The sequence below is a fragment of the Mastigoproctus giganteus genome, chromosome 5, assembly GCF_048544385.1.
Source record: "Mastigoproctus giganteus isolate SK-2022 chromosome 5, ASM4854438v1, whole genome shotgun sequence".
NCBI classification, from domain to species: Eukaryota; Metazoa; Arthropoda; class Arachnida; order Uropygi; family Thelyphonidae; genus Mastigoproctus; species Mastigoproctus giganteus.
This window is the reverse complement of record NC_143579.1, coordinates 69,858,537-69,880,197: the sequence shown is the minus strand read 5'-3', so window position 1 is coordinate 69,880,197 and position 21,661 is coordinate 69,858,537. Positions and strand designations below refer to the sequence as shown.

Sequence of the window (21,661 nt, the reverse complement as noted above, 5' to 3'; positions counted from 1 at the left end):
AGGCGACACAGAAGCCTATCGTAGATATAAACTAGTCCGCAGTCAAGTCACAAAGGGGGTTAGGCAAGTTAAAGCAGATTACGAAAGATCTCTGGCAAAGAATGCCAAGAAAGGCAGCAAGATTTTTTGCTTAAATTAACAGGGGAAGGAAGGGGTTGAATCACATTGGTCCAACTGTTGATGATCCTGCTCAAGAATGACTATGTAGCAATAGAATGACTGTGTTGGGTTGCTTGTGCATACGTGCATTTCGGCATAAACTGTATAATATGCTTTTTGGTTTCCTGATACGTTACTTTGTTTCCTGTTTTGTATTTCTTTCTCCACTTTCCACACTTTCCACATTTCACAATTTTTTGAATATGCCGGATGGTTACCTTTGCAATTGGGACAGGTGAAGGAGGTTACAGTACAATCAGCTTCTGTTGAACCACAGTTTGGGCAAATCATAGTGCCACGGCATGCTACCTGGGAGTGTCCATATTTCTGACATTTATAACACATGATGGGATTCGGTATATATGGACGTACACAACAATTCAAATACCCTGCTTTAACCATTGTTAGTAAGTTTGGGGTACTACAGGTCAGTATTATGTTCCGTGTTGGCTTTAATTCTCCATCTTTCCGGATTAATATTCTTTTTGCATGTATTACTCTCTCTGTCAATTCTTACACAATTTCATCCTCTGGGATGTTAATGAGGTCGCACTCTGCTGTAACTCCTTTAGATGTATTCGAGTGTCATGAGGTGTTATTTTCATGGAAATTCCACCAAATGTAGTCAGTTTCAATAATATTTCTGAGTGTTTTGGCTTCATTGTCTCTCTACCAGCAGATCGCCAGACTATAATTGCTTTACCATCTTTGGTGATCCTGCAGCATTTTCTAAGCATTTCTGGATTAGAAATGGGGATAATTTGCTCACAGGAAAATCTGATACAGAATGAATAAGTGAATAAAGAAAGAGGCTGGGTGATTTTGTTGACATAGATCTGTTTTTTGTCTTTTATTTTGATAGGAGTCATGATCAGGTTGGTCTTTATCAGTAGGTGATCTCAACTGATCAAGTGGAGGAAAAATTTTCTTTGTCCATTTTGTACTCTTTCTGGCCCTGAGGGTTGGTTTTCCCACTCAGGTTACCGGCCCCGCCATGGGGAGGCAGGAGTAATGCCACGAGTGGCCAAGCAGTTGTTAGGTTAGTTGGGTTAGTACCTCTAATAAAAATAAAAGGAAAGGTGTCTTTTCTTTCCTGACTTAACTTACAACTTATAAGATGAAGTCTACTGTGCTTTTTTAAAGAACTTAAGAGAAACAAACGGGAAACTTAAAGAGAAGAGTGATTCCTTTAAAGGAGAATGCTTTGAATCACTTTATAGAGCTCAGAAAATCGCTTGGCCACAGAAACGCTTGGCACCCGGGCCACTTTTTTTTGTGTTCCATCTGAAGAGTTAAAGACTGTCCAGGTGGAATGTGTTAAACCTTATGGTGGAACAGATTATGGGAAATTTGCTCTGGAACGCATGTGAGAAGACAGTCAAAGTTTCTCTGGAGATGCTGTTATTGTTGAGCATTTCAAATGGATACTGACCAAACGAAGTGACTTGAGAGCATATATCAGAACAGGAATGAAGATATGCATATTCATCCCATTTGAGATGGTATTTCTTGAACAAGATGAATGCATCTCCACATACACCCAGGCCATTTCTGGTCTTCATACATGTTGAAAATGACTCCAGTAAGCTTTTAGACACTGAGTTGTGACCCTGTCTTGCTATTGATGAATGTATCATCACAACAAATTCACTGCTGACAAAGGAGGTGGCCACCACTGAAAGCTCAGTGTGTATTAGTGTATTTTGGCAATTTTTTTGCAACTACTCTCATTTTAATCAGTATATTTTGGATTTTATTTTAAGTTATTATTTTGTTTTAAATATAAGTTTATTTATGAATTTTTTTTATAATATATTATTCGGTCATTCACTGGATTGATATGTACTGTTTTAGTTACTGTAGGTGAAGATTTTTCAACCACTGAGACTTATTTGCAGATACCCATCGTTTTGATTAATTAACATATTAAATTGTGTTTTAAAAACAGTTTAAATAGTCTTAGTTACGTCTGTTAGCTAATTTTAAATTTAGCTAGTGATTTTGTAAGTTACGGCTTACTATTCGTACTGCTATTGTATCGGTGTTTTGGCACGAATTTCGTAGCACGTAACAAGTGCTACGATACAGAGGAATAATAGAGTTTTAATTGTGATAAATAAGTAGCTCGAAAGTTCTAATCACTTGTTGGGCATATATCTTTTTTGTGTTTAGCTAAGGAATTTTTACTTTTTAGCAAAGATATAACTAATTTAATATTGCAATCCTTATGGTAAGCATAACGATCACAATGAACTTGATAGCATAAAGTATAATGTAAAACTAGATAGCATAATACGTATCACTGCATTTAGGAATCTATTAGCATAGTGTAGCATTGTTGATTAATCAATTAAATTTATTAATCTTATTAATTTTCACTGTTAATCAATTAAATTGTATTTAAACAGAAATCATACCCCAGACTAGAATAGCAAAGCAATGGGCACAAAGTAGCGGAAGTACTGTGGCTTGGGGGAGAACCAAAGGAGGCAATTCACCAATGCATAACTGCCTAAAAAAAATGTGCAACTTGTGAAATGTTTCAGACCTTTCTAGAGCAGGATGTGATCCAGCCAAGGAGGGTATCTTTGTGTCTGATAGGTGCAGAGAGAGAGAAAGAGAGAGTGTGTGTGTGCGCATGCACGTGTGTGTGTGTGTGTGTGTGTGTGTGTGTGTGTGTGTGTGTGTGTGTGTGTGTGTGTGTGTGTGTGTGTGTGTGTGTGTGTGTGTGTGTGTGTGTGTGTGTCTAAAGAAATTAGGTGCCAACTCGGCATTCTAATTGGCATTCATGAGAGTTTGAAGAGTAGGGATAGATACCTTTGAAGAAATTAAAATGGAGGGCCCATCCAGCTCTCAGCTGCCCAACTCAATGCCAGAGCTGAGCTCACTCTTGTGCATCAGACAACACAGCATCAATCTTCAAGGCAGAATTCACTGGTCCCACAGTAGCTAGTTATTGTCGGTGACTCCATCGTCAGGGAAATGAGAAATGTATTGTGCAAGAGGGATAGGTAAAATAGGATCGAGATATGTCTACCAGGGACAAAAGCAGATGATGTTGTAGAGCAGATATCATATCGTACGTGTACAACGATATCACAAAAGATGATATTGTTGTACTTAGGTCCTTGAAGCTGTCACAGACATTCTCTCAGATATGCCAGACAAGCTGTCCTTGCTACCTGTGAGTCTAAAACGCTGATGGAACTGATATTCGGGTGACACTCAAGTCAAAGCGGACCCAATTTCGGCGAAGTCCGGACGGTCTATGACAGCCAAATCCTCTGCTTGCACCTTCACGATGGAGGGACTGTTAGTAATCCTGGGTATAACCTTCATGCACAAGTACATGGTGGGTGACCACCCAGGTGTGAACCAACGTAAGCAGGGGTCGAGGTGTGGCACCCACACCACATGGAGGAACGCCACCCCTCTATGTTACCAGGCAGTACTAGGTGGTAGATGACTCTCATCAACCGGTGAAATACCACCACTTTGCTTATTGGAGGCTTGAAGTGGTGGAACCCATGTTTAGTCTCTAGAGCTAAGTTCCGGCCAACCCTTCCCTATCTCTTCCATCATGCAGTATGATTGATGATTTTTGAGGTTATGATGAATGTCGTGGCGAGATCCAATATTCCTTACATTTCGAGGGTACAGCTCTAAAACGGTGTTCGCAGGCCGGCCGCTAGTTAGTACACCGGACTGAACCTATTGGTAACTCTCTAGGAAGCTTCCGGATCAGCTAGTGTATAATCTTGCTACCTCTACTCTGCCAGATAGTGACTGGAGGGAGTCCGAGTAGTGTGTATGCGGGGAGCATTGTCGAGGCCACGTTATGTCAAGGATCTGGGTATATTCTTACCACATGTACGCCATATCCAAAAATTTCATTACTTCATACAGCATGTCCCACCCACTTTTTCTTACTATTGAATACACCATGAATTGTCAAAATAATAGAGCAAGCTTATCTGCGAAAAGATCTAAACCTCCCAAGGACTTCCTAATTCATTTCACAAATATATGTGGTCTCAATTCTAATCTCAACGATGTCCATTTCCACTTGCAGTCTTCCAAACCCCATGTACTTTTTCTGACTGAATCTCAGTTATCAGTTGATTCAACTACTGCTCATCTCAGATGTCCAAATTATTTGCTGTATGATTCCTTTCGCCTCAAAGGTGGTACTTGTGCATATGTCCGTTCTGATATTCCCTGTCAGTGACTTGGCAATTTGGAATCTCCTCTCTTTGATCTTCTCTGGCTTAAAATGTCTCTACCTCATTGTGTAAAATTCATCTGTTGTCTCTACCGTTCTCCCAACTCCACTAATCACTTGGAGCTCTTTGACTTCCTCTCTTTGCAACTTGACTTTCTCCAGTCCAACTTTCCTAACAGTGAGGTAATTTTCCTTGGTGATTTTAACGTTCACAACTCCAGCTGGCTTCCGTTTTCTAGTCACACCGACCCAGCAGGTCGAGATGCTGAGGCTTTTGCAATTACTAATGACCTAGCACAGATTGTTCATTTACCTACAAGAATACCGGACAATCCTAATCATACAGCCAATACGCTTGATCTTTTTCTCACAAACAACCCTTCTAAGTACAAGGTTGAAGTGAGAGGTCCTTTAGGCACTTCAGATCACAACTTGGTGATTGCCTCTTCTCCAATGGAACCTTTATCTCATGGCTATTCCCAACCTCGTATTGTTTGGCATTACAAGAATGCAAAATGGGATGACCTGCGAGACTTCTTTTCTTCTTTTCCTTGGTCTGATTACTGTTTCAAAACTTCTGATGTCAATGTTTGCTCAGATCGTGTCAGTGAAATTATTCTTGCAGGAATGGAATCCTTTATCCCACACTCCACTTTAAGATCTCGTCCTTTATCTAAACCTTGGTTTTCCAATAAATGTGCTAAGGCTGTCCAAGAGAAGAACGTTGCATATCGTAATTGGCTTGTTTCTAATTCTTCAGTTTCATTTTCTGCCTACACCAAAGCTCGCAACAATTGTAAAGCAGTTATTAATCAGTCCAAACTAGAGTTTGAACAGGCTAAGAGTAGAAAACTTGCTTCTTGCCCTAATGGTAGCCAAGCATTCTGGTCTCTTGCCAAAGCTATTGCCCGCAACTTTTGCCCATCTCTGCTCCCACCTCTGTCCAAACCAGATGGTTCTGTTGTCACTTCAGCCAAGGATAAAGCTGACCTGCTAGCATCCCATTTTTCTTTGAGCTCATGTATTAATGATCTTGGTAAAACACCTCCCACCATTCCTAACACGCTCCATTCAATGCCTCCTGTGGTCTTCCGTCAAAAGGATGTCAGAAGGATTTTGACGAATCTTGATGCTAAGAAAGCTCCAGGTCCCAATGGTATTTCTCCACTTGTTCTCAAAAGCTGTGCTCCTGAACTTACTCCTATTCTTTGCCGCCTTTTTTCACTTTCTTATTCCAAAGGTGTTTTTCCTTCTGCTTGGAAATTTGCTCATATCCAGCCAGTTCCTAAAAAGGGTGACAAATCCCTCCCATCCAATTATCGTCCCATTGCAATTACTTCTACTCTTTCTAAAGTAATGGAGAAATCAATTAACCGCCAACTCTTAAACTACCTAGAAACTTTCCGTCTGATCAACGATCGCCAGTATGGATTCCGTCAGTGTCGATCCACTGGTGATATTCTGGCTTATGTTACCCATTTATGGACTAATTCAATGGAAAGGTTCGGTGAAACACAAGTAGTTGCTCTTGACATCTCAAAGGCTTTTGATCGTGTTTGGCATAAAGGTCTTCTAAACAAGATTCCATCTTATGGTTTGCCAACTTTTTTAGTAATTGGTTATCCAGTTTTCTCTCTGATCGCTCACTGAGGGTGATGGTAAATGGCTCTCTGTCTTCTAACTTCTCCACTAGTGCCGGAGTCCCCCAAGGTTCAGTTCTTTCCCCCACTCTTTTCCTCTTGTATATCAATGACCTTCTTCCATTGACTGGAAATCCTATCCATAGTTTTGCCGATGATAGCACATTGCATTCAACTTTCCATTTTGAGAAACCTTGTCCAGCTCAATCAGCTTTAAGTTCTCGAAAATCTGCTGCCAATTCCTTAAATGCCGATCTTCAGGTAATTCTCCAGTGGGGCAAAGACAACTTAGTTGATTTCAACCCTTCTAAAACTCAATCTTGTCTTATATCTCGCAAAAAGGATTCTTCTGCTCCTATGCTTATCTTTAGTGACACTCCGATTTCTAGGCAAAATGATATATCTCTTTTGGGGATTACCCTGACTTCTAATCTCTCTTGGCACAAGCACATTACAAATATTGCTTCCTCTGCATCTAAAAAACTTGGTTTTCTCTTTCGCTCTCGGCGTTACTTTTCTCCCAAACAGCTGCTCACTCTGTATAAATCGCAAATCCGCTCTGCCATGGAATATTGTTCCCACATCTGGGGTGGTGCCCCCAAAACCTCTCTCAGGCTTCTTGATTCCATTCAGAAGAGGGCAGTTCGGTTAATTAATGATTCATCTCTAACAGAGTCTCTCCACTCGCTGTCTCATAGACGCACTGTTTCTGCTGCATGCCTCTTCTACAGATACTTCCATGGGCACTGTTCTTCTGAATTGGCTTCTATAATTCCCGCTCTCTCTTTCAAAACAGTCCGAACACGTGCCGCCACCTGCCAACATCCATTTACTGTCCAACTTCAAACCCACAGAACCAACTTTTCATCTTCCTCATTTATTCATTCAACTGCCGTTTTCTGGAACAACCTTCCTTCATACGTATTTCCTGAAAATTACAATCTACAGAAGTTCAAGTCCAATATCAACAAATATCTTCTTTCGTCTTCTCAACCTCCAACCCAAGCACGGTACTAAGTACTATAGGTTTAATACCTCTCGTGTTTGGGGTTCTCATTAAAAAAAAAAAAAAAAAAAAAAAAAAAAACAGATTGGCACTAATGATAATAAGAGTAGGAAATCTGAGGCCTTAACAAGTACAGGGCAATATTGGCAAAAAGTAGAATTAGGATTGAATTTGAAAGTTTCTGCAATTCTGCCCAGATACAATAGGAGGGAGTATATATTGAGTGCCTTGTCAATCAATTTGGCCCTGGAGAGAATGTGCAAGGCTCAATGGGGTAGAATTTTTCTCAGCATGGTCTATGCTTGTGAACAGGAGAGAGTGTTTTTACAGGGATGGGATACACTTGAATAGAAGGGGGTGCAAGAATATTTGCTGATGCTATCAAGCCAGTGAGAGGTGGGTTGGAAACCTGTTAGCTTGGTGGGATACATAGTTTAACCTGAGCAGCAGGCAGAGCTGAAAGTGATTCTTGCATTGCAGTACCATTTGGACAGGCATGCATATATACTGCAATCACAGCATGGATTTGTCAGGGGACAGTTGTTGTTGTTGTTGTTTGGTTTTTAGGAGCATTAGCAACTAAGGCCATATTGCTCCGGGAATATGCGGTGGTCATTCCCTGACCTTTCCACATCATCCGTATTTGGTGGTGACGGGCTCGAACCCCGGTCTAATCAAGAAGCGTGTGGTATGCACTGCTGCTCCTTCCCACCTGGCTACAGAGGTGCCTGTCAAGGGACAGTCTTGTCTAACCAATCTGATAGGTTACTATGATGCAGTGACCAAGGAACTGGATGCAAAAAATAATTTTGACATCATATACTTTGATTTCAGTAAGCTTTTGATACTGTTGCACATAAAAGACTGCTGTACAAACTGGAGCAATGTAGCATTAAGGAAAAGTTATTACTATGGATAAAGGAATGGTTAAGTGGAGAAAGACAGAGAGTGGTTATTAATGGGCACTGCTCTTCCTGGACTAATGTTATTAGTGGAGTTCCCCCAGTGCTAAGTACATTGTTGTTCTCAATAATTAACAATGATATTGATGAAGGTATGTCAGGTTTAATGTCTAAGTTTGCAGATGATACAAAGTTTAGCAAGGTGGTTAATGATAGTCATCAGGGTGAGCTACTGCAACAAGATCTAGGAAAATTGGGTCAACTGGCTGAGAAAGGGTAGTTGAAATTTAACACTGACAAATGCAAGGTACTGCACAAGGGTTGCAGTAAACCCAGAATAACTTATCAACTATGTGGTACTACACTCAGGGTAGCGGAGAATGAAAAGATCTGGGGGTAATTGTGACATGGCAGTCAGACATGAAATTCTCTGAGCAGTGCTGACATGCTGCCAGGGCAACGCATAGGGGTTTTGTCAATGATATATAGAAACTTTGCTAGCAGGGATAAGGAGGTGATTAACCCTTTGTATAAGGCCATAGTTAGGCCTCACCTTGAATACTGTACACAGGTTTGGAGCCTCACTTTAGGAAGGATGTAGACCTGATGGAATGGGTGCAGAGAAGGGCAACCAGATTGGTGAAGGGAACAAATAGGTGCTCTTACCTAGAAAATCTTCAGTTCTGTAAATAGAAGCATCTCAAGATTAGGCACCTGTAGGAAGGTCTGATTGGGGTGTTTAAAGCCTCGAATGAATTGAGTAAGCTGAATGATAATGGTATTCTTCCACTTGCTACACACATCTAATTGAATTTGTACTAAAAGTACGAATTCAAGTTAAGGAAGGATGATTGCAGGAGAGATATGAAGAAGTTCATCTTCAGCCAGTGGGTGGTTGATTGTTGGAACAGGCGTCCATCTGTTTTTGTGGAAGTAGATAGGCTGAATAAAATCAAGGAAGAACTACACTAATTCTTGGAGGATACGGATCGGTAAATTGTGTTTGTTTGTTTGTTTTTTTTTTTTAGCTGATGCTATATAAGTTTCTTTCTGCATCACTTGCCATTACTACTAACCTTTAGTGATCATGTATATGAAGTATAGTTATTTTAGAGTTATTCTTTGCGCACTTTGTCAAAGTAATTTCAGAGTTTGTTTCAGAACACCTAACTTCCTGAGTAACTTCTTTATCACAGGCTAACTGTCATACAGTCCATTGTATTCTGATAATGATAATTTATAATATTTTTTAGATAATTTATTATTATTTTTTTATTATCATTATCAGAAGACAATGGACAATATGGTAATATAAATAAATAAATATAAACATACTTATGAATGATAATTTATAAATATTTGGTGTAACTTTCTTTTTCAATTACAAAGTTCATCAGCTATTTAATCATCCAATTTGGTTTATAGATCTTTAAAGTTAAAAATATTTCCTTTAAACATTTTTCAGTTATCATTTACTCCTTAGATTAACCATCTCTACAGAAATTATGAATTCGAACGATGCTAAGGCCATCATAATTCTACTTGCAAAAATAGTAATAGTAATAGAGGCATGTGATGCAAGAAAGCAAGCATATGAGCTTATGTAGCATCAGCAAAAAAAAAAAAAAAAAAATTCACACAACCATTCCCTCTAAATGTTTGTCCAGTTCCTCCTTGAATTTATTTAAGCTTTCAATTTCCACAACGACAGATGGAAGTTTGTTCCAGCAATTAATGGTGCCTTGATTTTAAAATTCTTAATATACATTAAATGTACAGTACAAACACAGTCAATAATACTGTTTCCTCTTGTAACATTTCTAAATTTCATTAAATTGATTCAGAAAGAAGTTACCTAATTATCCAGTCTGTCACTAATAAATTGAATTTCTCCATGATAATACTTTCAGATCCTCATGTTTTCTGAATTTATTTATATAAATGGTCATCATATTCATTGTACCTATTTGGCCATTCATCACAGTTCCATTTTTTAAAACAGGAAAACCAGATAATAAGAATGTCAGGTGTGAAATGAAAGCCTCTCCTTTTAAGCGAACAACTGAACCATTCATTATCTGACACTAAGGCTCTCTACTATCAGATAGCCTTATTATCAGATTTCAATGCTTTCAAAACATAACATCTTTTGATAATAGATATGTCTTCATCTATTCAAATTTGTTTCAAATTAAAAAGAGACCTTACCTTTTACTTGATGGTTCATATATACTGTCTTTTAATGAAAGATTCTGAATCACATCTGAGTGATCTTCTCTTTCCTCTAATAATGAATCACAATTATCATGGATTTCTTCCTTATCTTCATCTAAATTTAAACATTACAGTAGCATAAGTATCAGTGAAACTATAACAAAACAGCATTTTAATGAACAAGGTTACTATACACATGAACATAGGGTGTGGTTCAAATTTCATTAAAAGTAACACTGTAACAAATTTTTCACAAATTTTCCCTTTAATTTATTTCTTTCCATTTCTTTATGATTTTGTATATGCTGATTACGAATGAGGCTTATGGATGCTTTTGCTACTTAGGCTATAATACACATACAATACTGAAAAATATACATTTGGTGTAAGCAACTTAAATTCAATTATAGCATCAAATACTTTTTAGGTAAAGGAAGGCCTACATTTGTTGTAACATCATGATGTCATAGATGCAATGAAGTAAGAAAATGATGTTTGCCCCCCACCTTAATAGTGAAAACAATCGAAAAATATTTCAGACTCTTAGTGGCTCATGCATAACAGAAGATTATCTTAGGTAGGAATTTGAAATGATAATATATATTTCTAGTTTAGACTGGCAAGTATCACTTTTTCCCGTCTATCTAAACAAGAACTAGCATTAGTCAGTTGAGGCATGTAATGCAAGAAAGCAAGCTTATACAGCATCAGCCAAAAAAAAAAACCTTCCCATTTCACCGATCCAGTCACTCTAACTGCTTGTCTAGTTCAGCCTTAAATTTATTTAAGCTATCAACTTCCATAACAACAGATGGAAGTCTGTTCCAGCAATCAACTACCCGCTGGCTAAAGGCAAACTTCCGCACATCTATTCTACAACTGTCTTTCCTCAATTTGACCCTATGTCCCCTCGGGTTCTTAATCTGAGCAAGCGGAAGTATCCCATCAGCATTGAGCCTGCTCAAACCATTCAAGGCCTTATACACCTCGATCAGATCATCACACATGCTTATCACACATGCTAAGTACTCAATCCATTCATGGTTTTAAACATCTCAATCAGATCTACTTGATGGTGCCAAGTTTCCAAACACTGCAATTTGCAGAACTGAAGTATTTTTTTATAATGTAAGAGTATCTTTTTTTGTTCCTCTGACTAATCTTGTTGCTCTTCTCTGCATTTCAAGAGATTTACATCCTCCCTAAAATGAGGCTTCCAGACCTGTAAGCAGTACTCAAGATGTGGCCTGAACATTGCCTTATACAACAGGATAATCATCTCCTTATCCCTGCTAACAAAGTTTCAGATATCATTGACAAAACCCATCAGCCTGTCTGCACCAATCAGAAAACTTTATGTCTGAATGCACACCCTATAGGTCTTTTTTGTTCTCTACTAACTTGGGTGTGGTACCACACAGTTGGTATGTTATTCTGGGATTATTTCTACCCATATGCAGTACCTTGCATTTATCTATGTTAATCTTCAACTGCCACTTCTCAACCCATCTGCCTAATTTTTCTATACCCTGTTGCATTAGCACAGCCTGATTACTGTCATTAACCATCATGCCAACCTGTATATCATCATCTGCAAACTTAGACATGCCTTCATCACTATTGTCAATAAATATAAAAAACAACAATGGGGGGGGGGAATCCACAAATAATAACATTTGTCCAAAAATAGCAGTGCCAATTGCTAACAAATCTCTGTCCTCTCCCACTCAATCATCCCTGTATCCAAAGCAGAAATTTGTCCTTAATGTCATACTCCTCCAATTTGTAATTCTTTATGTGGAACAGTGTCAAAAGCTTTTCTGAAATCTACATATATTATGTCAAAACTACTTTTGCATCCAGTTCCTTTGTTACTGAATTAATAATATCAAATCAAAATGGTCAGTCAAGATCTCCCCTTAACAAATCCATGCTGTGATTGCCATACATTCCTATCTAGGTGGTCCTGCATTTCTTCTTTAACCAGTGACTCCATTATTTTCCCTGCAACAGAAGTCAAGCTTATATGTCTGCAATTGCTCACTTCATCCTCTTTTGTGAATTGAGGATACATTTGCACAGCTCCAGTACACAGGGACTTCCCCTGAATCTAAAGAGTTATGACAATGGTCTGTTGACTTCTTTGTCAGCTTCTCCAATGGAATAGATCCCATCTGCCCTTGCTGTGTTATTTGCTTGTTTCTTTGTTTGTTATTTGGTTTTTAGGAGCATTAGCAACTAAGGTCATATTGCCCCGGGGATATGCAGTGGTCATTCCCTGACCTTTCCGCATCCTCCGTATTTGGTGTTCACGGGCTCGAACCCCGGTCTAATCAAGAAGCGTGTGCTATGCACTGCTGGTGTTATTTGCATTGTGCTTCAACAATTTCACTTCCATTTCCCTCTCAGTTATTACAAACCAATTTAGCTCTCTGTAATTTGATATACTTCCAACATTCCCATCTCTCTAAAAAAATTCATCATGTGTGAAAATGTACATGAAAAATATCTATCCAATTTTTCAGCTGGCTTTTAGCCACCATCATTCCAAGAACCAAAGCATCCATAAAAACAACTTTACTACACACAGCAAGAGAGCATAGTAGAGAAAGAGTTTCAAATCATTTCAATAACTTCAGTAAAATACCTGCATAAACCATAAGCTTTTTTACAGAACTGATTGCAATTTCAACAAGCAAATCTTCACATTCCCCTAATCATTAGATGACTCAATTATGGACTTAGATCCCTCCAATGCAAAGCTCTTAACTGCTCATCAAAAGAGCAGAATTTAATGGATCCTAGATGCAAGATACCTACTAATTCACTGTGCTACTGCTCAGATGTGAAGGATTTTTTTGAAAGATGTCACTGATCAAAATGAAATAGAATGACCTGCTTCTTATTGAAACTATGAAAAATAGAAATAGAATGTTTGTGGAGACTTCAAGATGCTAGAAATTCCTTCTCTGTTTCAAGGAGGTCACACCAAGAAGTATCTGCATCCTCTGTCTATGGGAAAGTAGAGCAATAGACCAGTATTATACAAGGAAAAAATGGGATGGTACAAAAGTAATTACTGGTAGACAATGCTCCAATACAAATAAACAAGATTTAGCTGCTGAAATTTCATATCAGGCTAAGCCTAGTGAAGCAATTGGCAAAGATTTAAATAGTTAAAGTGATACTGTTCAGATCTTTAATGTGCTGAAAGGAAAATTACTTCTGTTGAAAAGAATGCCTAACAAGCAATTATAACTTCAGTGCATGGTTTTTAGGTAACAACCACAATTTAAAGGAAAATTGAACTTCTGAAAACTGTTTTTTTATCAAAATGAATAGAATAAATGCAATTTAAAAAAAAATAATAACTACTATGTTATTTTTTTCATAAATGCTGACACTACTGATTTTTTAAAACTGAAAACTTTTTTTTAGGTGCATTAGCACATATATATATATAAAGCTATTGTCTTCACCATGTCCATCAGTCTGTCCATCCATCCATCCATCTGCTTGTCTGTCTGTCCATCTGTCTGTAATAACTCGGCCCCTAATAGATGGATTTTCATAAAATTTTATACTTCGCTGTTTTAGAAAAATTTGTCAAGAATTTGGAATAAATTTCATTAAAATAGGACCAATGGAAATCTCATAATTATTATTTCTTTGTCTGTCTCTTCACATATAATAACTCGAGTCCCACATGTAATAACTTTCAACATAATCCATCCATGGGTGAATGGAATATGATGAAATTTTATACGTAGCTCTTTTAGAGAAATTTGTCGAGCCATCATTAAAATTGAACCATTTCATTAAAATCGAACCAACAGAAATCTGGCAATTTTTATTGTTTTGTTGATCTTGCCACATGTAATAACTTGACTCTTAGTGGATGGATTTTTGTGAAAGTTGATATTTGGCTCTTTTAGAAGAATTTGGAAAATTCTCCAGATTTCATTAAAATTGTGCCAATAGAACTGGTAAGATTTTAATTAAATTTGGTGCTATTATTACTTTTGTTTTTTAATACATATCACATAGGCTATCCATATACTGTATATTGTAGCTGAAGTACTGGATATAATGTTTGTTGCTCTGAACTGACTGGAGGAATGAATGGCAATATGGTGGATGCACAGAAATACTCTCAGTTCATACATAAAAATTGTTGCTTTTTTTTTTTTTTTTTTTGTTATAAATAATAAATTATCACTATTCTAAATTGCCAGAAATGTAACATACTGCATATATTAACTAGCTTGTTTAAATCAAATTTAGCTTTACACCACACATAAAAAAAAATATGGTTTTACATTATTTCTAATACAGAGTGTAATATTTTATTTTGCAGACTCAACATGTTTTATACAACATAAACTAGCACAGATAATGGCGAATTTGTTTACTAGAAATGAACAATAAAATTTCAAGCAAAAATCTACAGAATTATTTTAAAATTCTGAATTTAGCAAGCATGAAATGGGTAAAATGGCTCAGTGGTTCAAAAAAATTGAGTGTTCATCATAAATCCAGAGTTGGCTGCTATGTCTTGGGATGTATTTCCTGAAAATTACAATTTACAGAAATAGAACTGGTAAGATTTTAATGAAATTTGGTGCTATTATTACTTTTGTTTTTTAATACATATCACATAGGCTATCCATATACTGTATATTGTAGCTGAAGTACTGGATATAATGTTTGTTGCTCTGAACTGACTGGAGGAATGAATGGTAATATGGTGGATGCACAGAAATACTCTCAGTTCATACATAAAAATTGTTGCTTTTTTTTTTTTTTTTTTGTTATAAATAATAAATTATCACTATTCTAAATTATCAGAAATGTAACATACTGCATATATTAACTAGCTTGTTTAAATCAAATTTAGCTTTACACCACACATACAAAAAAAAATATGGTTTTACATTATTTCTAATACAGAGTGTAATATTTTATTTTGCAGACTCAACATGTTTTATACAACATAAACTAGCACAGATAATGGCAAATTTGTTTACTAGAAATGAACAATAAAATTTCAAGCAAAAATCTACAGAATTATTTTAAAATTCTGAATTTAGCAAGCGTGAAATGGGTAAAATGGCTCAATGGTTCAAAAAAATTGAGTGTTCATCATAAATCCAGAATTGGCTGCTATGTCTTGGGATGTATTTCCTGAAAATTACAATTTACAGAAATTGAAGTCCAATGTCAACAAGTATCATCTGTCTTTGCAACCTTCAATGTACATGTAGTGGTTGAGAATAAGGTTCTATAGATTCCAATACATTTCATGTTTGGGGTCACCATAAAAAGAAAAATAAATTGATTGCTTTTAAAATAAAATGCATTAAGATCATATAAAAATGAATAACTGACTCATTGCCCACATTAAAAAACCCTTTTAGCTCACTGAAAGACATGGAAAATTACAATCAACAGCACATGATTTTATTACATTAGTAACAAGAAACTCACAGACAATATTGCCCCAAAGTGTGAAGTTAAGTTTTAAAAATAGATTTAAACAATTGCATGAAGAACATTTCATTTAGTAGCTGTTGATCATGATTAGGAGCAACTAACATGAAAGAGAGGAAACTAGAAAAAAATTTCACTATGGTCTTTAAAGTACACAACTGCTATTTGATTTCAGTCTCATCGTAAATGAAAAAATTTATATTCTGGTTAAGTTCGTTGACCTTGTTGATTTCATTATTTTTTTAGAATGAGAGAAGCATTGGTAATAATACTGGATTCACTTTTGGATATTTTAATGTTCTGTGTATTTCATTTTCTTGCTACCATTGTATCATGGGTGAGTGTAGAGAAAGGTAATTTGCACTTAACATCAAATTTTTCATATACTGGTCATAAGCTTCAACCTAATCATGTTAATTCCCATGGTGGAGGTGTTCTCCATTATTACTGGAATTTTATTACTGTTTGTAAAACTTCCACATGTAGTCCAATTTTAAAGCTGTTTGCTCTCCTTTGGGTTTTAATGTTAACATTTCGGGTCTTTGCTTGAGAAAATAAATTGTTCAAGTATTGATTATAGTTATTTACTGTCCCCAGTATCAACATTCATATGTGATAAGGTGGTTGGCTGAACTGCATTAGGCAGGCCAAGTTCAATCAGGTTTAACTTTGCCAACCCCCCCCCATCCCACACAATGTGGTGCAAGGCTTGATCAATACGGATGTCCACAAATCTCCTTTACAACAGTGAATAGGGTACATGACGCAAATCTGAATCCACTTTCAGGTGACAGAAGATATCTTCAAATTTTTATTCACCAACTGGAAAATGTGTGCACTACAATAGATGACAGCATACTCACAAATTGTAATAATAGCAGAATTCACCAACAAAATTCCATCTTCTCAGGTTTGTCACTGATCAACAGCTACTGTACAAGCTGTAACTTGTATGGTTTCATCCTCATACAGTGATATAACATGTTGCACAGTGTTGAATTTGACATTCCCACAACTGGAAGATCACGTGAATTTCCCTCAGCTTCATACAAAACTTCTTCAACTCAGCACCATGCCTTCACTGACTTTTCGGAGCAATATGGCCTTAGTTGCTAATACTCCTAAAAACCAAATAAACAAACAAACAACATCACAGATTTTTGTTTGCCGCCACTCATCAAGGATGACTGCCCAAACAGGAATCCTTTAAGAATTTTCTGTAAGTTGCAGAACTATGGATCTACTCAGTGGTTTCTTTTTAAACCCTGATTGAAATTTATGCACAACAGCAGTCACACTTTCTCAGGGTTGATAAATTCTGCCAGGATTATATTTTTTTGCAATTATACTTCCATTTATTGCACCCACATTTTCTGGTTGGTAAATCTATTTGTGGAGCAATCAGGAATGGGACATGATATTACCAAGGAGAATGTCTTTGTGTGTGCATGATGTAAGGAGTGTGAGGAAATCAGGTGCCAACTCAGCGGTAATATGGGCCTATATGAAAGCTTGAAGGACAGAGTGGATGCCCTCGAAGGATTTAAATTGAAGGGCCCATCAAGCTCTCAACTGCCCACATCAATGCGGCCCACGTGCCAAGTGTTTTTGTCAGATAGTTGGTCAGATTTGATTATCATTGTGCTGATTTGGTCTAGTGATAAGTGTGGTTCTTTTGAATCCCTGTCTGGCAAACTACTTGAAGAAGCTCCTCCTCCAAGTGGTCTGGGCTGGGCAGCTGGGATGATTGTCCCCCAGCTGGCAGATCGAGCTTATTTAGGCTGTTTTGTTTTGAAACTTCGTGTGCTAAATTCTTTTGTCTAGATTATACTATTGGCTGATAATAATGCCAAAAGCTAAAAAGAAAGCTCCGGTGCCTCCTGTTGAAGAACTTGAGACAATTTCGGAAGAAGATATTGAGGTAGAGATTCCGAAGGAATCACCTCAAAGAACTCCGGTCAAGGCGAGTCCCAGACGGAAGTTTCGAGAGGAGTCTCAGACTGATCAGGATATAGACCTTTCTTCTGAACTGATTGGATTGGAAGAATTGAGTTGTATGAGAAGTAGACTGAGGCTCTTTATTGCAGATCTTCCGGATGCAACTGGCCAAGATGTTGATATAGTCATGGGGTATTGGGATAAAATGGCGGATTTGGTACAGTCCTTGGTGTTTCAGAATGGGATACTAAAGGAGGTTAGATATTTTTAGACAAGAAAAAGTATCTATCCAAAAGATGTACGCTGAAGCTGTTGATTCCCAGAAGGTAAAATCCAAGAATAAATCCATAATATTGAAGGCAAAATCAGATAAATATCGAACAAGTGACGAAGTTAAGACTCAGTTAATAGGCCGAGTTGCCCCTATTTTAACGGATGTCAAGATCGTGTCGGTTCGTCCGATAAGAGATAAGCGAGTGTTTATTGAGGCTGCATCAGAATCCGATGTTGACAAGATAAAAAATTGTCCAGAAATTCAGAATCTCGAATTGGAGGTTGAGAAGACCCTCCGAAGATTGCCGAGATTTGTGATTTTTGATGTTGACTCAGAAGTAAGTCAAGATATTTTAAAGCATGAACTTTGGGGAAAGAACTTGGCTAATGATTGTCTCAGTAAGGATCAAGTACTCTCAGAAATAAAGGTGATGGCAAGGAACAAAGCAAGAAACTCTAAAGGGTACAAAAGGGTACAATTATGTGGTGGAGGTTTCCCCACGTATAAGAAGACAATTGGTGAATTGTTCTAGAGTGTTCTTGAAATGGAGTTCGCATCGGGTCCGTGAACTATGGACCCCTACACAATGTTTTAAATGTATGGCCATGTGGCCCGGCACTGTAAAGCGGACGAGTTCTGCGGTCATTGTGCTGGGAGAGGCCATACATTTAAGTCTTATACTAAGAAGGCAGATGTCCCGCGGTGCGTTAATTGTCAGAAAAGGAAACTGCCCTCTGCACACGCTGCAAATGATCGGACGTGTCCTGATTACTTGCGAGCGACTGATATTTTGAAACGTCGAACAGAAATGTAAGACGTGGTGTGAGATGTTTTCCTAATGATGAATGTGTGGCTTCTCCCGGTGGTGACCAGGGGTTGTCAGTTATAGTTGACGCTGTTGGTTGGGGTTCATAGGGATCGGACTGAAGTAATTTTGTAAAAAAGAATGGTGGAGTGTTGTTATTTATTATTATGTTTAACAAAAAATATAGATCAATTTTTATTATTGTTTGTTTGGCAGATGTCAAACGTGGTTTCCTGGATAGGGCAACCTACCTCCTCATGGTGGGGGCGGAGATGCCATCCCCACCGCGAGGCTAAAGGTTGTACTATCTAGTTTTATATTGTTTAGTCAAATTAGACTATCATAATTGTTGTTTAAAATTGACCAATGAATGCTGTGTTAGAAATAACGATTGTGATGTAAGTGGCATATGGGCTGTTGCCCAGGGGGCCTCTTAGGTGTAGTTTGATTAAATGAAATGAAAATGAATGCCCACATCAACGCCAGAGCTTGCACTTGAACATCACACAAAACCCAGCAACCTCCAAGGCAGAATGCACTGTTCCCAAAGGAACTAGTTGTTGTCAGTGGCTCTATTGTCAGGGAAACAGGGAACATATTGTGCAAAAAGGATATGAGAACAGGGTATGTCTGCCAGGGGCAAAGGCTGATGACATTGTGGAGCAGATATCATTTTTTAAGGGCACAAAATGTGATATTGTTGTACACGTCTGCACTAATGATATTAAGAGTAGGAGACCGGCAGAATTACTTAACAAGTACAGGTCAATGTTGAAAAAAAGCCGTGAGTTAGAGTTGAATTTGAAAGAGTCTGCAATTCTGCCCAGACACGATAGGAGGGAGTATATGATGAAAGCCTTCTTGATCGAATCAGCCCAGGAGAGATTGTGCAGGGCTCAAGGGGTAGACTTTTTTTTTGCAGCCTGGTCTGTGCTTGTTAACAGGAGAGACTGCTTGTACAGGGATGGGATACAATTAAATAAAAAGGGTGCAAGAATATTTGCTGATGCTATCAAGGCAGTGTTAGGTGGGTCGGAAAACTGCTGGCTTGGGAGGGATACATGGACTAATAGATTAACAGCAGCCAGTGGCAGAGGTGAAAGTGATTCTTGCACTGCTTCTATTGAAATGCAATTGAGCAGCAGCCTGGAAAGCAAGGCAATGGGGATTTCCAGGACTGCTGGAAGTCATAGTGGAACAAGTAAATACATGGACTGTGTTAGGGTAACTAAGAGTAGAAACAGGTGTATGTACACTTGTGTGTACACCAATGCTAGGAGTATAGTTAATAAATTTTAAGAGCTTGAAGTGCTAGTCAAGATATCAAAGGCAGATATTGTTGGGAAATCAGAGACATGGTGTCACACAGACTTAAGCAGTGCAGATTTGGAATTTGGGGAGTACAATGTGTACAGAAAGGATAGACAGGACAGGAAGGGACGAGGGGTTATGCTGTTAGTTAAGAAACATAAAATATAAAAAAGTGCATCCAATTGATGTTGTTGGACAATACAAAGTTGAATCTGGTTTTTTTTTTTTTTTCTTAGTTGTTGGTGCATCGGCTTCTGTGGCCATAATGCACCTCCCAAGGTTTTTGCAGTACTTTAATCCAAGCCCGAGACGGGATTCGAACCTGCAACCTTTGGGTTGCCAGGCAGGCACTTTACCCACCCGGCTAGCCCAGTCGGCACCTGTTTTGTGTGACATAATCACTGGGAAAGGAAAAATGAGAGTAGGTGTGTGTGTGCTATAGGCCTAATGAATCTGCTGAGTATAATGAGCAATTATGAAGATAAATAGAGTGGGCCAGTAAATCAGAATGTCTTATAATGGGAGAGTTTAATTTTCCCAGATAAACTGGAATTTGTGGTTGGTCACTCACACACGAGCAAGGCTTTTGTGGATTTACTGGATGATTGTTTTCTACAGCAGCATGTTTGGGAGGCAACTAGAAAGAGTAATACTCTTGATCTGATTATCAGTAGTGATTCTTCATGCATTAAGAATCTGCAGATAAAGGAACCACTAGGTGGCAGTGATCACAGTGTGCTGAAGTGGGATTTACTCAAAGAGGTAACTACCACCAAGGGAAATGGGAAGGGTTTTTGCTTTCGTAAAGGTGACTATGGTGGTCTGAGACAGTATTTAAATTTTATACATTGGGACCAACTGATGATGTTACCAACAGAAAATTCAAAATGGAAAGCATTCAAAGAAATAATCTTGGAAGCTACTAGGCTTTTCATACCTACTAAGAAATATTGCTTAAGATTTAGGCCTAAATGGATGTCAGATGAACTAATTAGACATGTGGCAGAGAAGAAAAATGCATGGGATACATATAAATTAACAGGTAGGAGTAGTAGTAGTAGTGGCATGTGATGCAAGAAAGCATGTGTATGAGCTTATGCAGCATCAGCCAAAAAAAAAAAAAAAATCACACCATTCCCTCCAAAGGCAAATGTCCAGTTCCTCCTTAAATTTATTCAACATATCAACTTCCACAACAACAGATGGAAGTTTGTTCCAGCAATTAACCACCCGCTGGCTAAAGGCAAATTTCCGCACATCTATTCTACATCTGTCTTTTCTTAATTTGAATTTATGCCCCCTTAGGTTCGTAATCTGAACAAATGGAAGGATCCCATCAGAATTCAGCATGCTCAACCCATTCAAGGCCTTATACACCTCAATCAGATCACCGCGCAGGTGCCTAGTTTCCAGCCACTGCAATTTGCAGAACTTAAGCCTCTTTTGGTAAGAGGATCCCTTCATTCTCCTCACCAATCTTGTTGCCCTTCTCTGTACACGCTCAAGTAAATCTACATCATTCCTAAAATGAGGCCTCCAGACCTGTACGCAGTATTCAAGGTGTGGCCTCACCATTGCCTTATACAGAGGGATAATCACCTCCTTTTCCCTGCTAGCAAAATTCCTATATATCATTGACAAAACCCCATGACCTGCCCTGGCAGCCTGTCTGCATTGCTCAGAAAACTTCATATCTGACT

At 38.0% G+C, this 21,661-nt stretch overlaps 1 protein-coding gene across 3 annotated transcripts in view; it reads right to left on the bottom strand.

Annotated features, from left to right (window-relative positions):
- LOC150085473 (uncharacterized) overlaps window positions 1-21,661 on the bottom strand; it is a 620,530-nt gene that overhangs the window by 534,306 nt on the left and 64,563 nt on the right. For all 3 annotated transcript variants that reach the window (XM_090374054.1, XM_090374052.1, XM_090374053.1), the window contains exon 3: window positions 10,138-10,258. In XM_090374054.1, coding sequence (XP_090230180.1) covers window positions 10,138-10,258 — 121 coding nt within the window. The remainder of the gene's footprint in view (window positions 1-10,137; window positions 10,259-21,661) is intronic.